Genomic DNA, 19162 nt, shown 5'->3' on the forward strand with positions numbered 1-19162 from the left:
TATTTTTTTTACGGCTGTTCATTGCCGGTGAAAGAACTTTCTCGAGATATTTCCTTAGGAATCTTTTACTTCGGTCAACTGTTGAATGACAATCGACGGCAAAGAGAGAGGAGATAGGGTAAAGGAAATTTTTAAAGTATTATAAATTTCACTAACATGCTGGAGAAATGTTTCATAATTATTCATCCCGTTGTCAATTTTCATATCGTACACCTCCCAATACATTGCTTCGTCAACATGGGACCGATTTACCAGAACGTTGTAACTAAAAAGTGAGCACCCCTTTCAAATGCTGAAATGATTTTTGTTTTTTTAATTTTTTTTCATAATCATTTTAATTAGTGTCCAATCAATAATAATCTAGTGAAAAAATTTCAAAAAACCTATTACGCATGGGATGATGGTTGTGTAACTCTGCCGAAATGTGTAAGTGTGCTCCGATATAATAGCGCATTCCCTTTGCATATTTTTAAGGGTAGCCATTTCGGACGCCCATAAACAAATGATTTTTTAATTGTTAGAATCTCACCTGGTGGAGAGGGTATCACGTACTTCTTTTTTGGGGCGATTACATTTACATGTTTTTATGTGTTTTTTCTTTTGAAATGTTGTGTGTGTATCAACGTTACCCTCAATGAAAATGATTAATATCGTTAGTATAGTAGGTGTGTTTAAAACAGAACTTTATGTCGACCCGGGCAATGCTGGGTATCCATGCTAGTATATATATATATATATATATATATATATATATATATATATATATATATATAAGGAAAAGAAAAATTTGATGTTCGACAAACTACTCCAAAAACAATTTTCAAGAAATCCTTATTCCATGGAGTTTCAAAGAATGCTATTCTTCTCATCAGAGGAAAGAAAGAAATTAACAAATTATTATTATTATAGCTTAGCTAGAATTTGCTGGTTATGGCAGGTCTGAGGTGAAATCGACTGAAACATTGTGCGAATGACACTCAAGATGGGAACATTGTCTGATTAATCTAAATAATATGAATTATCCTCATTTTAAAAATTTAGAAATATAAAAACTTTTACATTTCAGGTGCAAAACTCATGTTATGCGATAAGCATGGTCGACTCGCAATTCACTTGGCTGCAATGAGGAGTCATTGCCAGATTCTTCATCTTTTGTGTTTTAATTATGGCATCAATTTCCACGCTCCATGCAACCTTGGTAAAACGCCTCTTCACTATGCAGCTCAATATGGCAGTAAGTTTTTTGTTTTTGTATGGGGTTTATACCAAAACTAAAATGATCAATTTCAGTTTTCATTTTTTTCTTTGCATAAAATATTTGAATGTTAGTTGAACTGCATAAAATATTTGAATGTTAGTTGAACTGCATAAAATATTTGAATGTTAGTTGAACTGCATAAAATATTTGAATGTTAGTTGAACTGCATAAAATATTTGAATGTTAGTTGCATCGGAATTTTTTGCACTTGACTTGTATCACATCTACATATTACTAGCAAGCTGCCCGGCATTGCCCGGTCATAAAATACACATAAATAATATATTTTAATATTTTTGAAGCACGTGCATGCAAGTATTATGTTTTTTTTTCTAAACTTGTAAGTAAAAAAAAATACTCAAGCTGAGATCGAAACCAAAACCTAAAAACACTGAGTCAAGTATGATAACTATTAGGCCAGCTTGACACATTCCTTAAAAAGTGTTTTAAAAAATTCTGCTGTTATGTTTCTCCACCATGCATGTGCAGTCATGAAACAGTTTACAAATAGATCAAACTTCCATGACCTCTGCATACCAATTTTTCCATTTTGATTCCTTAACAATCCTTTTTTCTGGATGAAAACCAATAAAATGTTTTCACATGTCTGAATATATATCAAATTTCAAGTCTCAAAAATTTGTAAAGTATATAGGTTGAAAAGTTTTCTCACGCACAAACATTCTCATTTTATAGATATATAGATTTCTCTTAGTCTGTCTGTCTGTTTGTCTGTCTGCTCTACTGTGCCAATCTAAAATTTTATATGGAGCTTTCTTATGATAAGGTGCAGCAAACTAAGTATTATTGTATACAGTCATGTTTTTTTTTTCAAGTGTTTTTCTTTTCAATTTTTTGTAGGTGTTCGGTGTCTCAAGTATTTAATCCAACATGGATGCGAATTAAATCGTGTAGACAATTTTGGATATTCAGCCGCTCATTATGCCGCCCGTTTCAATCGACTCAATTGTTTGTGCTTGCTGCTAGAACGAGGCACGAGTTTAAATTGTTCGAAAAAGGACAATAAAACTTTAATTCACGTGGTAAGTTTTAATAATAAAAAAGAGTTTGGAAGTCCTTTATTTATTTTCAAACTGGCATCCTTGTCTTGGTTGTTTTTATATTGTCCATTATTCTTTCTGGCTTTCTTTCAGTGCCACTTGTTGCATACTATTATTGAATTATCTGGCCTTTTTATCTCCATTAGATTATATCTGAGTTATTTCGATAAAATTATTTTTTGGCCAACATTAGGGAAATGCGCTCATCTTTGCAGAAGTTATGAAAGCTCATTCCACGCATATGTACAAGTTAGAATAAGCTTTTCTCTTTTTCTGGCTACTTTTTCAAAGCCATCATTGAAGCTGTGTCTATCAGGCTACTTCCTTAGTAACAGTTGTATAAACTCTCTTCTGGTAGCAGTTGCCTAGACTCGCAGAACACTACAACAAAAGTAATACCTACTTAACCATTGCTCATTAATTTTCTCTATCTACTATTTATTTCTTATTGTATATGTATATATATATATATATATATATATATATATGTTATTGTATATATTCTCTCCTTTGTAATTATGTCTGTGGTTTTACTCCTTTATTAATTACCGACATTTTATTATTATTAATATATTAAGTACCAACTTGCATGCTTTGTATCTCTTTTTTCCGTTTGTCTTCAACCAAATTGTATATGTAAAAATAATTCCAACAATGGTAACAGTTGCATAGACTCCCAGAACAGCCACCCTCAAATCAGTAATATTTACTTATCCACTGTTTATATATATACTAGCAAATGTACTTGGCGTTGCCCGGTACTATGTAACTTTAAATTCCTTTAAAAAAATGATTTAAAAAGAATATAAAGAAACTGAGATATGTGCATGCACATATCTCAGTTTTTTCTAAATAGTTCAATTTTTTTGTAAGTAAAAAAATAAAGAAAATACTCAGGCTGAGATTGAAACCAAAACCTAAAGACATTAAGTCAAGTATGACAACCATTAGGCCAGCTTGACAAGATCTTTCAAATCTTTTTTCAAACCTACTTATCTTTAACATAATAATGCGCATTCATAGAACAGTAAGCAAACAAATAAAAATCCGATGACCCTCAATTATCAACTTTTCAATTTTGACCCTTTAGTAGCATTTTTTTTATTAAAATTGATTGAAAAGTTTTCCACGTGTCTGAATATGCTATATATCAAATTTTAAGTCTGTAGATCAAAATTCCATTGAGTATATAGGTTGAGAAGTGTCTTCACACACACACATTCTCACTTGTATAGATGTTTTGACTCCTTCCTTTATGCTTGTCTTCCACAAACTATTTACATGAGAATAAATGTGTGTAGACGTAAGTTCAATAAACATTAGCACAGGGAACCTCTGCCGTTACTAACCAGCAGAATATTACTACCATCGATCAAGGGAAGAGTCAATCAGTCATGTGTATGCAGTGTGATGATGCATTAAAACCTGACAAGTGTGAGTTGAAGATATATGTTGCATGGAGAGAAATAATATGAGAATGATGCGATTGACGTGTAATGTTATTCTTAACGATAAACCTAGAATTGTTTGGCATTCACGAACGCAAAAAACTCTCATCCATTCTTTCACTGTAGGCACACATCTTCCGATACTGATTTAAATTTACTTTTCTCATTTAATCTTCCTTTGAGGTCATCAGATCTAAGCCTATCTTTAAGACAAACATTACACATACATCATATCATTCTTATCACAGTTCTCACCATGTAATGCATGCTTTCAATCCAATGTTTTCAAATATATTCAAAGTTGATACTTTTACAGTCAATCTTTTGTATTTATGCAGAATAAAAACTGTATTATCGTCGAAATTTTCTGGGCAGTTTACATAAAATGCCAAAAGATGCCAGAACATTAAGCCAGTGTGATTGCAGCAACCAACGTCATTTAAGAAAACTTTTGCTATTATTGATTTATTATGAAAAAGTAAATATTATCAATTTATTATAAAAATCTAAATTTTATCGATTTTTTATTTAAAAAAAAAACTATCTATCTTTATTTGAGCAAAAAAAATCCTAAAAATAAAAAAAAATTGTTTTTCTTATTCTAAATATGAATAATATTTATTCATTAAACTTACCTTACAATGAGTTATTTTTATTTGGATTTTAATTTCCTTAAAGTTTCATAAAAATTGCCCAATAATTATTCATTGCATTTTCTTTGTAACAATAAAAACAATAGTTTTCATTTTTTTCTATTAAAGTTTCGTTGGATTATGTTCATAATAACAGAAATATTATGTTCATAATAACAGAAATATTATGTTCATAATAACAGAAATATGTTTCTGTTATATTCCTAAATACTTAGGAAATAAAGACAAACGTGAGTTACACCGAGTGGTATGTGTAATGGGGTTTATTTATAATACAGAAACGTAAGGCTGCTCGCCTAAGGTAAATAGAAGTACATAGTAACAAGTATGGGGAAGAAAGTCTGATAATCAACACGTAAGACTATCCGTCTTACTGCGACTGCTTGTCTGCCGCTGTCTGCCAAACAGTCCAATATATATATACAGTTTGTAACCGGTGTATAGCCAGTTATGTTCCTTCACAACACCTCCCCCTGAAGCTGAAATCTTCCTGATTTTAGCTTAAATACCTCTTCCTTTTAGGGTCAGGGCTTAATCTCCTGGTAACTTTTCTCTTTCTTGCGCTTTTCCTTCTGGTCAGCGTTACCCGGGGTAAAGGTTTCTGTCCAGCCCATATGGTCGGTTCAGGCGAAATATTCATTGTTTGCGGTACACACGCTGGTTTTGGTATATCAAAAATATCGCACAATGTTTCCATTGGTGTCTCTTCCACATTTGGAGACAGTCTGGGACGTATTTGATTTCTGTGTCTTTTGCAGACAAAACTTAATCCTTGGATGGTATAGACCATGCTCCCAATCCTTTTTTTGATAATACCTTCAACCCACTGATTTCGTCCATTTTGAAAATTTTTGAAATATACATTTTCACCTGGGGAGAAGCACTTGGTATTAAGGTTTTCTTTTTTGAAAACTTTCTTTTTCTCTGGTAGCAGCCTATCGAAGACAGATCTTATCTTTCTTGCAAACATTAGCTCAGCCGGGGAAGAATTGACATTATTATTAGGATTTGGTGTCACCCTGTAAATTGCTAAAAATGTTTGAATACATTGTTCGTCTGTGTCCGTAGTAAGATTTTTCTTAAGTGCCCTTTTAAACGTATCTACAAATTTTTCGGCCAACCCATTCGATCGTGGATGGTACACAGGTGTTGTCATATGTAGAATATTTAGTGAGTCACAGAATTCTTTGAATTCATGAGCAGTAAATGCTGTTCCATTATCGCTCACTAAGGTTTTTGGCACTCCAAAACGGCTAAAAATTTCATTAAGCGCACTCACAGTGTTTTTTGCTGTTGGATGTCTAAACTTAAATATTTCTGGCCATTTTGAAAAAGAATCTACAATAATCAAGTAAAAATAACCATTTATAGGTCCCGCATAATCAATATGCAGACGTGACCAGGGTAGGTCCGTCTTTGGCCATGGCGTCGTTTTTACTGGAGGATCTCGAGCTGCTAATTGACATCCTCTGCATGTCTTGACACATTTTTCAACTTCCTTGTCCCTACCAGGCCAGTACACATATCCTCTCATAAGGGATTTCATTCTCGAAATGCCCGGATGACCTGTATGAAATTCCTTCAGAATTTTCCTCTGTAACGTTAGTGGAATTACGATCCTCTCACCATACATGAGCACATCTTCACAGATGGAAAAAGGCGTTGTTTGATCTACCTTTTTATTTTTTTTTATCCATCCCAATTGATTTTTCATTTTCTTAATGAAAATGTCATTTACTGCCTCTTTTTTTATTTTTTCGAAAGTTACCGGAAGTTCACGTATCATATTACACATTGAACTTGTACATTCACTTTCGTCTTTAAGCGCAGCAATTACCGTTTCTTCGAAACTTTCGCTTCTTTTAGGGATCAACCGTGATAATGCATCTGCGTGTCCTAACTTTTTTGAGGATACATGTTCCATCTTAAACTGATAGTTTAAGAGGGTTACAGCCCATCGCTGTAATCGATTCGCAGTATGTGTGGGAATGCCTTTCTTTGATCCAAATATGGTAAGTAGGGGTTTATGGTCGGTTTGCAAAATAAAAGATCGTCCATGGAGAAATCGATTGTACTTTGTAATTCCAAATATTATCGACAGCGCCTCTTTTTCAATTTGGCTGTAATTTTTCTCCGCTGCAACCAACGTTCTTGAAGCATGGGCGATAGCTTTTGTCCTACCATCCTCATACTTGTGAAGTAATACAGCGCCAACACCGTAATCACTGGCGTCCGTTGCTAGTATTAGTTCCTTTTCTGGATTGAAATGTGCCAATGCTAAGTCTGACAGTAGACATCTTTTGATATTTTGGAAAGCAGATTCACATTCCTTATTCCAGTTCCATTTAACACCCTTTTTCAGTAACTCGTTAAGAGGAGCTCTTAAATTATGTATGTTAGGGATGTAAATTGCATAGTATTGAACTAATCCCAAAAACGATTTTAATTTTGTCACTGAATCTGGAGCAGGCATCTTTTCAATTGCTTCAGTCCTTTGTGGATCCGGTCTTCGACCCTCTTTGTCGATTATTTGACCTAGATATTTAATTTTTTTCATAAAAAAATCGCATTTTTCTGGGCTCAATTTAAAACCAAATTCCTGTATTCTTTTGAATACTTCTTTTACATGCTTCTTATGATCTTGCAAATTTTCACTTTTAATTAGGATATCGTCAAGGTAGGCCATTGAAAATTCCAACCCTGCCAGCATCGTGTCCATAATTTGCTGGAAAATAGCAGGAGCAACCTTTAATCCAAAAGGAAGCCTCTTTAGCTTAAAAATGCCCTTATGAGTATTTATGCCTAAGTATTTGGAGCATTCATCGCTGATCTTAATTTGCAAGTAAGCATCTGAGAGGTCTATCTTAGAAAAAATTTTTCCTCCGTTAAGCTTAGAGAACAGATCTTCTGCGGACGGAAGGGGATAATTATGGTCCAATAGACAGTCATTTAAACCCGTTGAAAAATCTCCACAGACCCTTATTCTGTTATTTTTTTTCTTTACATACACGGTTGGACTTGCCCAATCTGTGTGGTTAACTTTTTCAATGACTTCCAGTTGTTGAAGTCTATCCAACTCTTTTTCGATTGCGTCCATCGCTGAAAAAGGCACATTCCTTTTAGGTTTGAATACTGGAGTGGCATTTTCCTTTAATTCAAATTTTGCCTCTGTCTTAATACAGAGTCCTAGTCCTTCGGCAAAAACATTGGGAAATTCAGTTTTCAAATCCTTCAGGAAGTCTTCCCTTTGGTTTGCTTTTTCTGCAGTTAAAACGTTACAAAACGAATTTATGGGTTTCTCCCATAAATTAAACAGGACAATCCAATCTACCCCAAACAGGCATGTATTCTTTCCTGGTACGACGTACACTTTGGATTTATGAGTCTGGTTAGCGAATGTCACTTTGCATTTTAATTCTCCCTTGAACTCTAATCTTTTGCCGCACACACTTCTCGCCGTCTTTCTGGTTTTCGTTAATTCAGGTCGACCTATCCTTTTCCATATATCTTCATTTATAATACTAATATCTGCACCGCTATCCAGAAGCAATGTAACCAGATATCCATTTATCCGAACATCAACATATTTCCGTCTTTCGCAGCTTTTTTCTTTATTCATGCGAAGCGTATTTACATTATCGGTCCCTTGTCTTTTCTTCTGGGCACAGTATGTTCCCTTGTGACCTCTGAGACCACATTCATAACATATTTTGTTCCTAAACCAGCAGGTCTTATTGTTGTGTCTTAAACTACCACAACATTTACACTTTAGCTTTGGGTCTTTGTATCCTTTAAGGATCCTGTGTTCTTGGAACCTGGACTTTCTTGTGGTCCCTTGCCTTTTTACTTGCTGCACCTTAAAAATATTTTTCTCTTCAATGCGAGTGTTGTCTTTCTTTATGTTAATCAGACGTTGACACTCTTCAGTGACTTTTTGCAATGTTATGTTAGGATCCGCCTCCATAATTGTTAGGATCCGTGAACGTATATCTTTGTCCCTTGGTGCTGTGAGACCTTGTACAAAGATTAAACATTTAAATTGGTCTGCGGAAATTTCATTCAATTTAAATGATTCGCATAAACAGTTCACAGTGCAAGCATATTCTAGATAGTCTTCAGCTTCTGCCTTCTGAATGTTCAAACATTTGTATCTAGAGTGAAATAGGCTATCCCTTTTATCAAATATTTTCGACAAGGTACTAATTGTTTCCTCGAACGAAACCTCCTCCGGTTTTTTTGGTAGAATTAGATTTGCATACTTGGTGTTTTCATCAGTACCCAGTTTTTGTAGTAGCAGGGTAACTTTTTCCTCATCGGTCCAGTCTAAACATCTTTTCGTAAAAATTGTTTCGTATCTTCTGTAGTATGCAGGGAAAGTAACACCAGTATCCGGGGAGTAACGAAATTCCGTTAGTGAATTTGAAATACCCTCGGCAGAAAAATTAGTCTTCTTCCCGGTCGACGTTAGAATTAGCTTTTCTAAATTCTTTTGCTGTGTCGACATTTGTCGTTGTCGTATGTTTGTTTGTTCTTGTTGTGCCTCTAAAGTTTTTTGTGTTCTTTCTTCTTGTTGTTGCAGCTGTTGCTGTAGCTGTTGTTGTTGAATTTGTTGTTGTTGTTGTTGTTGCGCTAAAAATTGTTGAGTCATTTTTGTCTGTTCCTGGATGCTAAGGGCTAGAGCCTTAGTTAACTCTGCTAATTGTTCCATGTTAGCTTCTAGTACAAAAATGTCTTTTCGAATTCTACACAATAATTCCAAAGAAAAATCGTAAATTTACGTATATCGTAAATTAGTAGCAATATGCAGACACAACACGTTTCAACAAAGTTCATCCATAGTAATTCAACAGGCTTTGTAAAATAATTCTTTTTTTTTTTTTTTTTTTTTTTTTTCAACAACGTAAGTTCATACACAAAATATTTCTTACTTCCCACGACAAATAGTTCCAATTATTTATATAAAGGCAATAACAAACAATTAATTTTCCAAAAAAAAAAAAATATATGGCTGCCGTTCCCACGTGGCATAAAATGGTACAATAGTCGTTGTATTTATATTTTTTCTTTCGAAACTCGTAATCCTTTAGTGTAGTTTCGAATTCAACTTGCGACCATTTTTTTTTTTTTTTTTTTTTTTTTTTACTTGTCAAAATAAATATAAATTCCACTTTACCTTGAACATGTTTCTATAATTTCTTGTGAGTTCTTTACGAAGAAAAATCCGTACTTTTCGCTACTTTAGGTAGGAAAAATTTTTAAATTCATTGACGCACGTGGTCAAAAATCCTTGTGTAGTTTTTTTTTTTTTCGTAAAACAAAAAATCCTTGCATTGTACACAGTCCTTGGTACGGTAATTTATCTCTGTTAAGAGAAAGAACATCCTTTCGTCGCCATTGTTATATTCCTAAATACTTAGCAAATAAAGACAAACGTGAGTTACACCGAGTGGTATGTGTAATGGGGTTTATTTATAATACAGAAACGTAAGGCTGCTCGCCTAAGGTAAATAGAAGTACATAGTAACAAGTATGGGGAAGAAAGTCTGATAATCAACACGTAAGACTATCCGTCTTACTGCGACTGCTTGTCTGCCGCTGTCTGCCGCTGTCTGCCAAACAGTCCAATATATATATACAGTTTGTAACCGGTGTATAGCCAGTTATGTTCCTTCACAACAGTTTCTCATTGAAAAAATTGGCAAGTCTTTGCATGAGAAAAAAAAAATTTTCATTTTGTACTTCCTGGTGCTTTATGTAATCTGCCCAGATGAGCACAGTCATTATTCTGCATAAATACCAAATGTTTTCACAAAAGTTTTTTATTTAGTATATTTTTTTTTTTTTTGTATAATTTTTAGGCTGGGTTTTATGGATCCCTGGATGTTTTGCACTGGTTGCTAGAGCATGAATTTAATCCGAACATCCAAGATGGTAAGTTGAAATCTGTACTAATTGGAAACTCGGTTCAACAAAAACGTCTTTCTGTAAATCTTACATCATTCGTAGACATTTATGCTGACGACACTACCATTTATGGTACCACATCTAAGACAGTAAACGACCAAGTTCTCTCCAATTCTCTCTCCTCTGATCTTGAGCACGTAGTACAATGGGGAAAGGAGTGGCTGGTTACTTTTAATGCATCTAAAACCAAGCTTCTCTCTTTACATCATCAACATTCTAATCCACATTTGTCATCAATTGAAATGAATGGCTCTCGTCTTCAGGAGGCTTCAAGTTTTGACAAGCTTCTGGGCTTGACCATTACTCCTGATCTTAAATGGAACACGTATATCAAATCTGTTGCCAAGGCCGCTGGAAAAATGGTGGGATCTTTCTATAGATCCAGTAGATATCTCACTGCTGATGCTATTCTCTATCTATATAAGAGCCAGGTACGTCCACGGATGGAATACTGTTGCCACATCTGGGCAGGAGCTGCTAGAAAGGACTTGTCCTGCCTTGATAGAGTTCAAAATAGACTTCGTAGCCTTGTAGGAGATGTCCTTTTCTCCTCCTTGCAACCTCTATCTCACAGAAGAGATGTTGCGAGTTTGTCTCTGATGTATCGTTATTTTCATGGAAAGTGTTCAACTGAGCTTCAATCTATGGTCCCCCCTCGCCAAACTTTCACAAGAAACACTCGTCTAGCTGTAAACACTATCAATAATTTCCCCCACTCTTTATCTGTGCCTAAACCTAAACGTAGATTCCATGAACAAAGCTTCTTTCTTAGAACTGCACGCCTGTGGAATTGTCTTCCATTTTCCTGCTTTCCGGCTGACTACAATATGGTTGTGTTCAAGTCTAAAGTAAATAAGTTCTTGATGAGCCGTTCCATATAAGTTATTAAATTTACCAAATTTTCATTACTAATGATTACTATATTGACCAATTTCTACTGTACACTCTTTAACCCTTATCCTTGAGTGGCCTCTGGGCCTTGATAATGTGGTGATGCCTTTGTAAAAAAAAAAAAAAAAAAAAAATCTATACGTTCTTTTGATGTTACATTACAGGAGTGTAATGGATGTATATATAAAGTGTGTGTATATAATCAGTTGTGTATACAATGAGCATCGTCTACATGTTTTATGATGTTCTTTGTAGCGGTGTGTATAAGTATTTATAAATAGATAAGATAGAGAATTGCATCAGTAGTAAGATATCTTCTGGAGCGATAGAAGGATCCTACCATTTTTCCAGCAACCTTGGCAACAGACTTTATGTACGTGTTCCATTTCAGGTCAGGAGTAAAGGTCAAGCCCAGAAGCTTGTCAAAACATGGAGTCTCCTCTAGATGAGAGCCATCCATTTCAATTGATGCCAGATGGGGATCAGAGGGTTGATGATGTAAAGATAGGAGCTTGGTTTTAGATGCATTAAAAGTAACCAGTCACCTCTTCCCCCAATGTACCATGCGCTCAAGATCAGAGGAAAGAGAATCAGAGAGAACTTTGTCATTTACGGCCTTTGATGTGTTGCCATAGATGGTCGTGTCATCAGCATAGATATCAACGAATGATTTAAGTATGTGTTTTGGGAGATCATTAATGTAGATCAGGAAGAGAGTTGGACCCAGGATGGACCCCTGAAAGACTCCAGCATTAATACTGAGTGCCTCTGATTTCTGCCCATCAACCACTACTCTTAAGAGCCTATCAGAGAGAAATGATTTAATAATTGAGAAAACATTTCCAGTTATACCATAACTGGAAATCTTGTGAAGTAGGCCTTTATGCCATACCTTATCAAAGACCTTTGATATGTCAAGAACAATTGCCCTAGAAAGGAAGCCTTTGTCAAGAGATTCACTAATCCTATGAGATATAACCGTTAGCACATCTGCTGTAGATCTGGTAGAATGGAAACCATATTGCATGTCACTAAGAAGGTTATTTCTGCTGAGGTGGTTGACTACTTCTTTATTTAATATGGATTTAAGCAACTTACTCATGACACACAGGAGACTTATTGGTCTGTACTGAGAGGGAGATGACTTATCACCTGAATTCTTAAATACAGGGCATACTGATGAGGTTTTCCAGGGTGTTGGGAAGCACTTCTCTTTAAGGCAACGCTTACATAGTTTTGTAAGTATGTGTGAAGCTTTTTCAACACTATAATTGGAATTCCGTCAGGGCCAGTTGCTTTACTGGAATCAAGGTTCTTGATTAGCTTGGCGACCTCACACACAGATATTTGTATGTTGCATAGTGTGTTTGTCTGTTATAGGAGGAAATACAGGGAGTTGATGGCCTTCGTCGCATAGGGTGGAATTAGCTGCAAAGTTCTTGGCAAATAGTTTGGCATTGTCTGATGCTGACGAGATGACCTCAGGTCCATTGATGATAGTTGGGATAGAACGCACACTTGTGTTCAGGATCCTGTTTGCTATTTGCCAAAACTGGTGGGAACTAAGCCGCTGCTCAGCTACTTTGGATTAAACGCACTGAGCATATAGTTCTCTTGCATTTTTTATTACTCTTTTACAGTGGTTGCTGGCAATCCTGAAGGCAGCTTTAGTCTCAATGCATCTATTACGTTGGTAGCTATGGAAAAAGTGATTTCTACGTGATGGCAGCAGCATATTTTGGAGAGAACTATGGCTGGCTGTTAGGTTTTTGTTGGAATTTTTTGGATGGTATGAATCGGTCTATGCTTACATTAACCATTCGATCAGGTCTGATACTATAGAGGACACATCCTTTTTAAACATGGAGTGCAGAGGGAGATCAGATATAAATGTACAGAAGCTATTCCAGTCAGCCGTAGAGTATCGATATACAGTACGGTGGAGAGGTACGTCTGAAGACTTATTACATTTCATTTTTATCTTAACTGCTACAACGGAGTGGTCAGATGATCCCAGAGGAGATAGAACGAAATATGAACATAGCTTAGGGGAAGTTGTAAGAAAACAGTCTAGTTGTTCGAGTGGGTCAGCTGAATGATGAGCAAACAGGATGTGGTCAATTTTCTCAGATATACTTTTAACGATAGTAACTCCACTGTTGTGGGGGCGATAGAGGGTAAATATAAATGTGGTGGCGTAAGCAAGTGCAATCCGGAAGCACATATAAGGTAAATTAGGGTCTTCTCTGGAGATATCCCTACCACACAGAAAGCCATCTTTATGGCTCTATGCCAGTTTCGCTTAGGAAGAATATGTCCGGTTTCGTCTCCTGTAATTGGGTTTCAACCTCTGGAAGGTTGGAACGGAGACCCCTGATGTTGGAGAAGGAGACATGGTAGTAGGGTCTACGTTGAAGGATGGGGTTCTAGGTTTATTCGCATTTTTTTCTGGAGATATTTCATGTTGAGGTTTTGGGATTTGCGGAGCAGGTCAGCATACTTGGTTAGAAAGGGAAAGTAAGAGAGAAAGAGACAGGATTTTTCTTTTGTGTTTTTTATTTTGTAGCACATGATAAGGTAAAGCCGTAATAATTACCCACTAGTATGGCATCGAGAGGCCCTACCAGAAACTACTACAGAATCCATTCTCCAAATGGCAATACAGTAGCCCCAGTACTTTGCACCTGCTGATAGGACAGCCTCCTTAGTGGTTAATCCAAGGTTCGGGTCCCTGACTATCAGGCAGGTAACGTCAGCCCAGATGAAGCATTTACCTCCAGCCAGCACCCTTACTAGTGTCATGGCCACAAGGATAGACATAGAAACAGAAAAATTTCCGACATCTCAGGCTACTGTTTACGAAGTGTTACCGACCTGGAAAGCAGCTTTTTCTTCACCCTTTGTCAGAAACATCACTCATTGGAAATGATACATGTTTTGTACATTTGTCATATTTTTTTTTACTTCTGTGTTCGTACAACAAAAACGATGGTATAGTTGGAAATGTCTTCTCAATTAGTAAATTATTTCTCTCTGAAAGGTTCATAATAGTAGTTGATGAGCAAAAATCAGAAGCCCACAGTATTAATGCTGGAGTCCCTCAGGGGTCAATCCTGGGCCCAACTCTCTTCCTGATCTACATTAATGATCTTCCAAATCACATCTTTACCTCATTCATAGACATGTCTAAGACCGTAAATGACCAGGTTCTCTTCGATTCTCTCTACTCTGATCTTGAGCACATGGTACAATGGGGAAAGGAGTGGCTGGTTACTTTTAATGCATCTAAAACCAAGCTTCTATCTTAACATCATCAACGTTCTGATCCCCATCTGGCATCAATTGAAATGAATCGCTATCGTCTTGGGGAGGCCTTATATTATATGGCTAGGGCCAACCGATACATAAAGGTTAAAATAAAATCCCTTTTTAATAACTTGATAGGTGGACTTCGAATGTTGATAGTCCACTAGTATGAATTAAAGAAAAAGAATTTGCAGTGTAAATAGAAAAAGTCGGATGATCATAATTGTTGACAAAACGAAAAAGCAGGTTACAGGAATTCGCATATTTTGCACGGCATTCTACGGAAAAGCAATGAATGGAATTTCCTGGTGACAGGTGAATTTTCGGCACGTGCAGAAGAAATCGTTCGACTTTTTAAATAAAACAAAAAACGTGCTAAGGACTCACGTGGAAGCCGAGACCTAAATATTCTGTTGGTTATATGTAAATTAGCTCTAGGACGTGTGACGTTAGAAAGTTGAGCTGAATGCCATATAAGGAACAGACGCGCGACAGATAACAGAGCTAGCAGAGAGAGGAGAAACAAGGGGCAGAACGTCGCTGAAGACCGGATCGTTGAAACGTCAATTTCCCTCCTGAGATCACTGTGAGAACACTGTTACTATCGCTGTGAACTTCAGAACCACCAAAAGAAAAAAGACGAACTGTTTAAATTGTAAATATGTATAATATTGTAAAATATAATTTTATACAAAAACAAACGCAATTGTGACTTACGTCTTTAATGCATGTTTTTAAGTTACGGCTGATCGTTCTAAGTTGTCAACCGATTTGTTTCCAGGTTCAACACTGTTATGACATTTTTGACAATTGACGAGAGGCAAGATAAGAAAAAAGTGCCAGTCTAAGGTGAGATAACTCACTAGTCTTAACTCGTTGTCATGACAACCGCTTAGTAAACAGGTGAAACCACGGACGATCGACGTAATTAAAACTGCTATGTGCCACAACCAGGGGGTCCTACGAACTACTAGGATTCCCAACCTGGGGGCCACACCACAATACAACACTTATGTTTTGACAAGCTTCTGGGCTTGACCTTTACTTCTGATCTGAAATGGAACACGTAAATCAAATCTGTTGCCAAGGTCACTGGAAAAATGGTGGGATCTTTCTATCAATCCAATAGATATCTCATTGCTGATGCTATTCTCTATCTATATAAGAGCCAGGTACGTCCAAGGATGGAATACTGTTGCCACATATGGACAGGAGCTTCTAGAAAGAACTTGTCCTGCCTTGATAAAGTTCAAAATAGACTTCGTAGCCTCGTAGGAGATGTCTTTTTCTCTTCCTTGCAACCTCTATCTCACAGAAGAGATGTTGCGAGTTTGTCTGATTTATCATTATTTTCATGGCAAGTGCTCGACTGAGCTTCAATCTATGGTCCTCCCCTTGCCAAACTTTCACAAGAAACACTCGTCTAGCTGAAAACACTATCAATAATTCCCCCCACTCTTTATCTGTGCCTAAAACTAAACGTAGATTCCATGAACAAAGTTTCTTTCTTAGAAGTGCACGCCTGTGGAACTGTCTTCCATTTTCCTACTTTCCAGCTGACTGCAATCTGATTGTTTTCAAGTCCAACATAAACAAGTTCTTGATGAGCCGTTCCACCTAAATTAACAAATTTACCAAATTTCCATTACTAACGATTACTATATTATCCTATCGACTACTGTACACTCTTATCCTCGAGTGGTCTCTGGGCCTTGATAAGTGGTGATGCCTATGTAAAAAAAAACATACAGTCTATCATCCACAACAAAATGATAATATTCCACATTCCATCATTTTTCCAGGAACTCGTCCAGTAGATCACTATATCTCTCATCCTTCCATCTTCTACAATTTCACTTAATAGTCAGAGGTGACACCAGACAGGCGTCAATTAAATCATACGACTTCCAGACGGAGATTTTCACTTGATCTATTTAAGATGACAAATGTCGAAAACACAGTAATTTCTATTTCTATAATACTGCATTGCTTTAGAAATGCTAACAGATATACTCATCGTTAGCCACGTTGAAAGAATTTTTAGTTTTCTCTCACTGTAAGAACTTAGACATCAGGGTCGGAAAGTGGAATTGAGAAGTCAGCGCCTACAAGGAGGAGCACTCTGACCCGCAAAAAGTGCCTGGACAGCCCCATTGGCATTTTCTGGTGAGGGCACCTCAGGCGATTAGCAATAAACTAACCCCTTCTCAAAGAGAGAAGGCAAAACCTGGAAGAGTGGACTTCCTAGAACTGCACAGAACTAAACTCCCACTGCAAAATCAACAGGGACCCAATCATTACAGGAATCGTCCAATCTCTGTTGATTTTAGGGGTCCAGATTAAAAATCCGTAAGAATGGATGAGAGTTTTTTGGATTAATAGATGTAGAACAATTGAGATATCAGAATCAGTTGGCAAGGAGTAATAAAGGTGGACTTGAGTGAAAGAGGGATAAATAAAAACCTGGGCAGAGATAGGTCAGTTTGGAAATCAATTTTTAAAGAGTGTTCAACATATACTATGCTGTAAAATGGATGCTAAAAGAAAAACAAATATTTTATTTGATTTTCTTTTATTTCCAGATTTTGGCAATACAGTGGGTCATCAAGCTGCCGTAAAAGGAAAGTCAGAATGTTATCGCTGTTTTCTGAATCATGGGGGCAACCCCAAACTAACGAATTTTGCAAATGATAATCCACTGAGCACAGCCAAAAAAGCTGGACATGTCTTACTTTTACAGAAAGCAGGTAAGTCCAACTTTTACTGTCATCTTATATATCATGATTATAAAAGTCTGTGGACCTTGTTTGAATCTTGTCTTCAAAAATCAGGTGATTCCATCTTTTAAAAAAATGACAGGTGAATTTTATGTATATATATATATTTCTGTAAAAATATGTTTTCTTATTATATATCAATCCTTATATAAGAAGCTCAATGTGAATACAGATTATATAGAATAAATGACAAAAATGTATATATATATATATATATATATATATACGTGTTGTCACAGTAAATATATATATATATATATATATATATATATATATATATATATATATATATATTGTGACAACACGTGGCCTTCCCTTTGACAAACTGTCGACCCCATAGTTGTGTGCCGTGGTTTACTACCTCCATCTCATCATCATTCTCGTTGGCCGTGTCATCAACTTTTGGTTCACACTGGCGGCTGCCGACAGAATGCACGCAGGTCACAAAGTGGAAGTAAAATAAGCCATGAAACAAAGAAAGGAAAAACACACCAATGTTTCACATATATTTGACGGTTGGACTTGTGAATGTGTGTGTCTTCTCCTTGATCTATCAATGTTACGTTCGTCTGTCAGTCACAATTTGGCTCTATCTCTGTTTCACAGTCAGCTCTAAAAACTGTCCATACGTGTCACTATCAGTTCCCATCCGTTGCAACTGGCAGCTCGATGTCAACTCCCATCTGCCGCGAACAGCATCTAGTTGTAAACTAACTGTCTTCTTTGCATCAGTATCTATAATCACCCCCATTCCCGGCCACCCGGAAGCTGCCCTTCCTTTGTAGTCTGTAGGCTTCTATTGTCATTGTCAAATCTAAAAATACCACGATTCATTGTTTGCTACTTATTATTTCATTGTACGTTTGTGTGACACTTCCTATCTATTGTTCCCCCCTTAGCACTTGGTGACTCATGGGTCACTTTCATAGTATCACAATAGATAAGACACAGATTAAAATCCGATAAAAAATCCTGATAGATATTACTAGAGGTAAGCGAGATAAACTAAATTTATATATATATATATATATATATATATATACTTCAGAATAGTTTTTATTTAACAATCAGTTGTCATGGAAACGTGCGATTATAGGTTTACAAAATATTACTGGATGTAAAGAACGTATAAATTGGATCTTACCAAGCAAGCTGGATCTACAAATACATTCATATCCTTTTTCTACAAATCCTCCTGCTACAAAACTTCTGATAAATGTATTATTTTCACTTTGACTTTCCATGTCTAACTGACTTTAGCAAATAGGGTGCATACCTTTATAACTATTTGCTAATATTTTCTCTCCTCTGATGAGATGGTAGACATCGAAACCCTATAGTTTAAGGAGATTAATTTTCTAAAGCATTCTTTGTCTTGCTTAGAATAATAAAAATTCTTTGATATGAAACTCAACCACTTCATTTCATTTCAATGAGAGTTTTTTGAAATTCATTGAATTACAATTTAATATATATATATATGCGGACTCGCATCGCACCTTCAACACGGACACTAACTGACCTCCACATCATCGTTGAAATCGATGGACTGCCAGAGATATATATATATATTTTATTTCTTGCTCTGAAATTACTTTTTCAATCGGATATTTTTCACTCCACAACTCATTTGCGCATTCCACCGACTTTGAACTTCTGACTTTTTGTTCTTAAAAAAATTTCCTCCGCTTTTTAGATTTACCATTGATTCTTCATGCACTCTGGAACTTCTACTCCCGGTTTGTTTATGTGTATGGACGGAAATGAAACGTTAGGCAATTCTGTGGGAGGAGAAAAGAGTTCA

At 36.1% G+C, this 19162-nt stretch overlaps 1 protein-coding gene across 1 annotated transcript in view; it reads left to right on the forward strand.

The window, feature by feature from the left end:
- Positions 1 to 19162, forward strand: part of LOC145292859 (uncharacterized) — a 41929-nt gene that overhangs the window by 17197 nt on the left and 5570 nt on the right. Inside the window, exons 4-7 of the mRNA XM_080138963.1 lie at positions 1067 to 1234; positions 2120 to 2301; positions 10279 to 10351; positions 17164 to 17328. Coding sequence (XP_079995089.1) covers positions 1067 to 1234; positions 2120 to 2301; positions 10279 to 10351; positions 17164 to 17328 — 588 coding nt within the window. The remainder of the gene's footprint in view (positions 1 to 1066; positions 1235 to 2119; positions 2302 to 10278; positions 10352 to 17163; positions 17329 to 19162) is intronic.

This window comes from Euprymna scolopes, chromosome 14 (genome assembly GCF_053919585.1).
Source record: "Euprymna scolopes isolate OS-2025 chromosome 14, ASM5391958v1, whole genome shotgun sequence".
Classification (NCBI taxonomy): Eukaryota; Metazoa; Mollusca; class Cephalopoda; order Sepiida; family Sepiolidae; genus Euprymna; species Euprymna scolopes.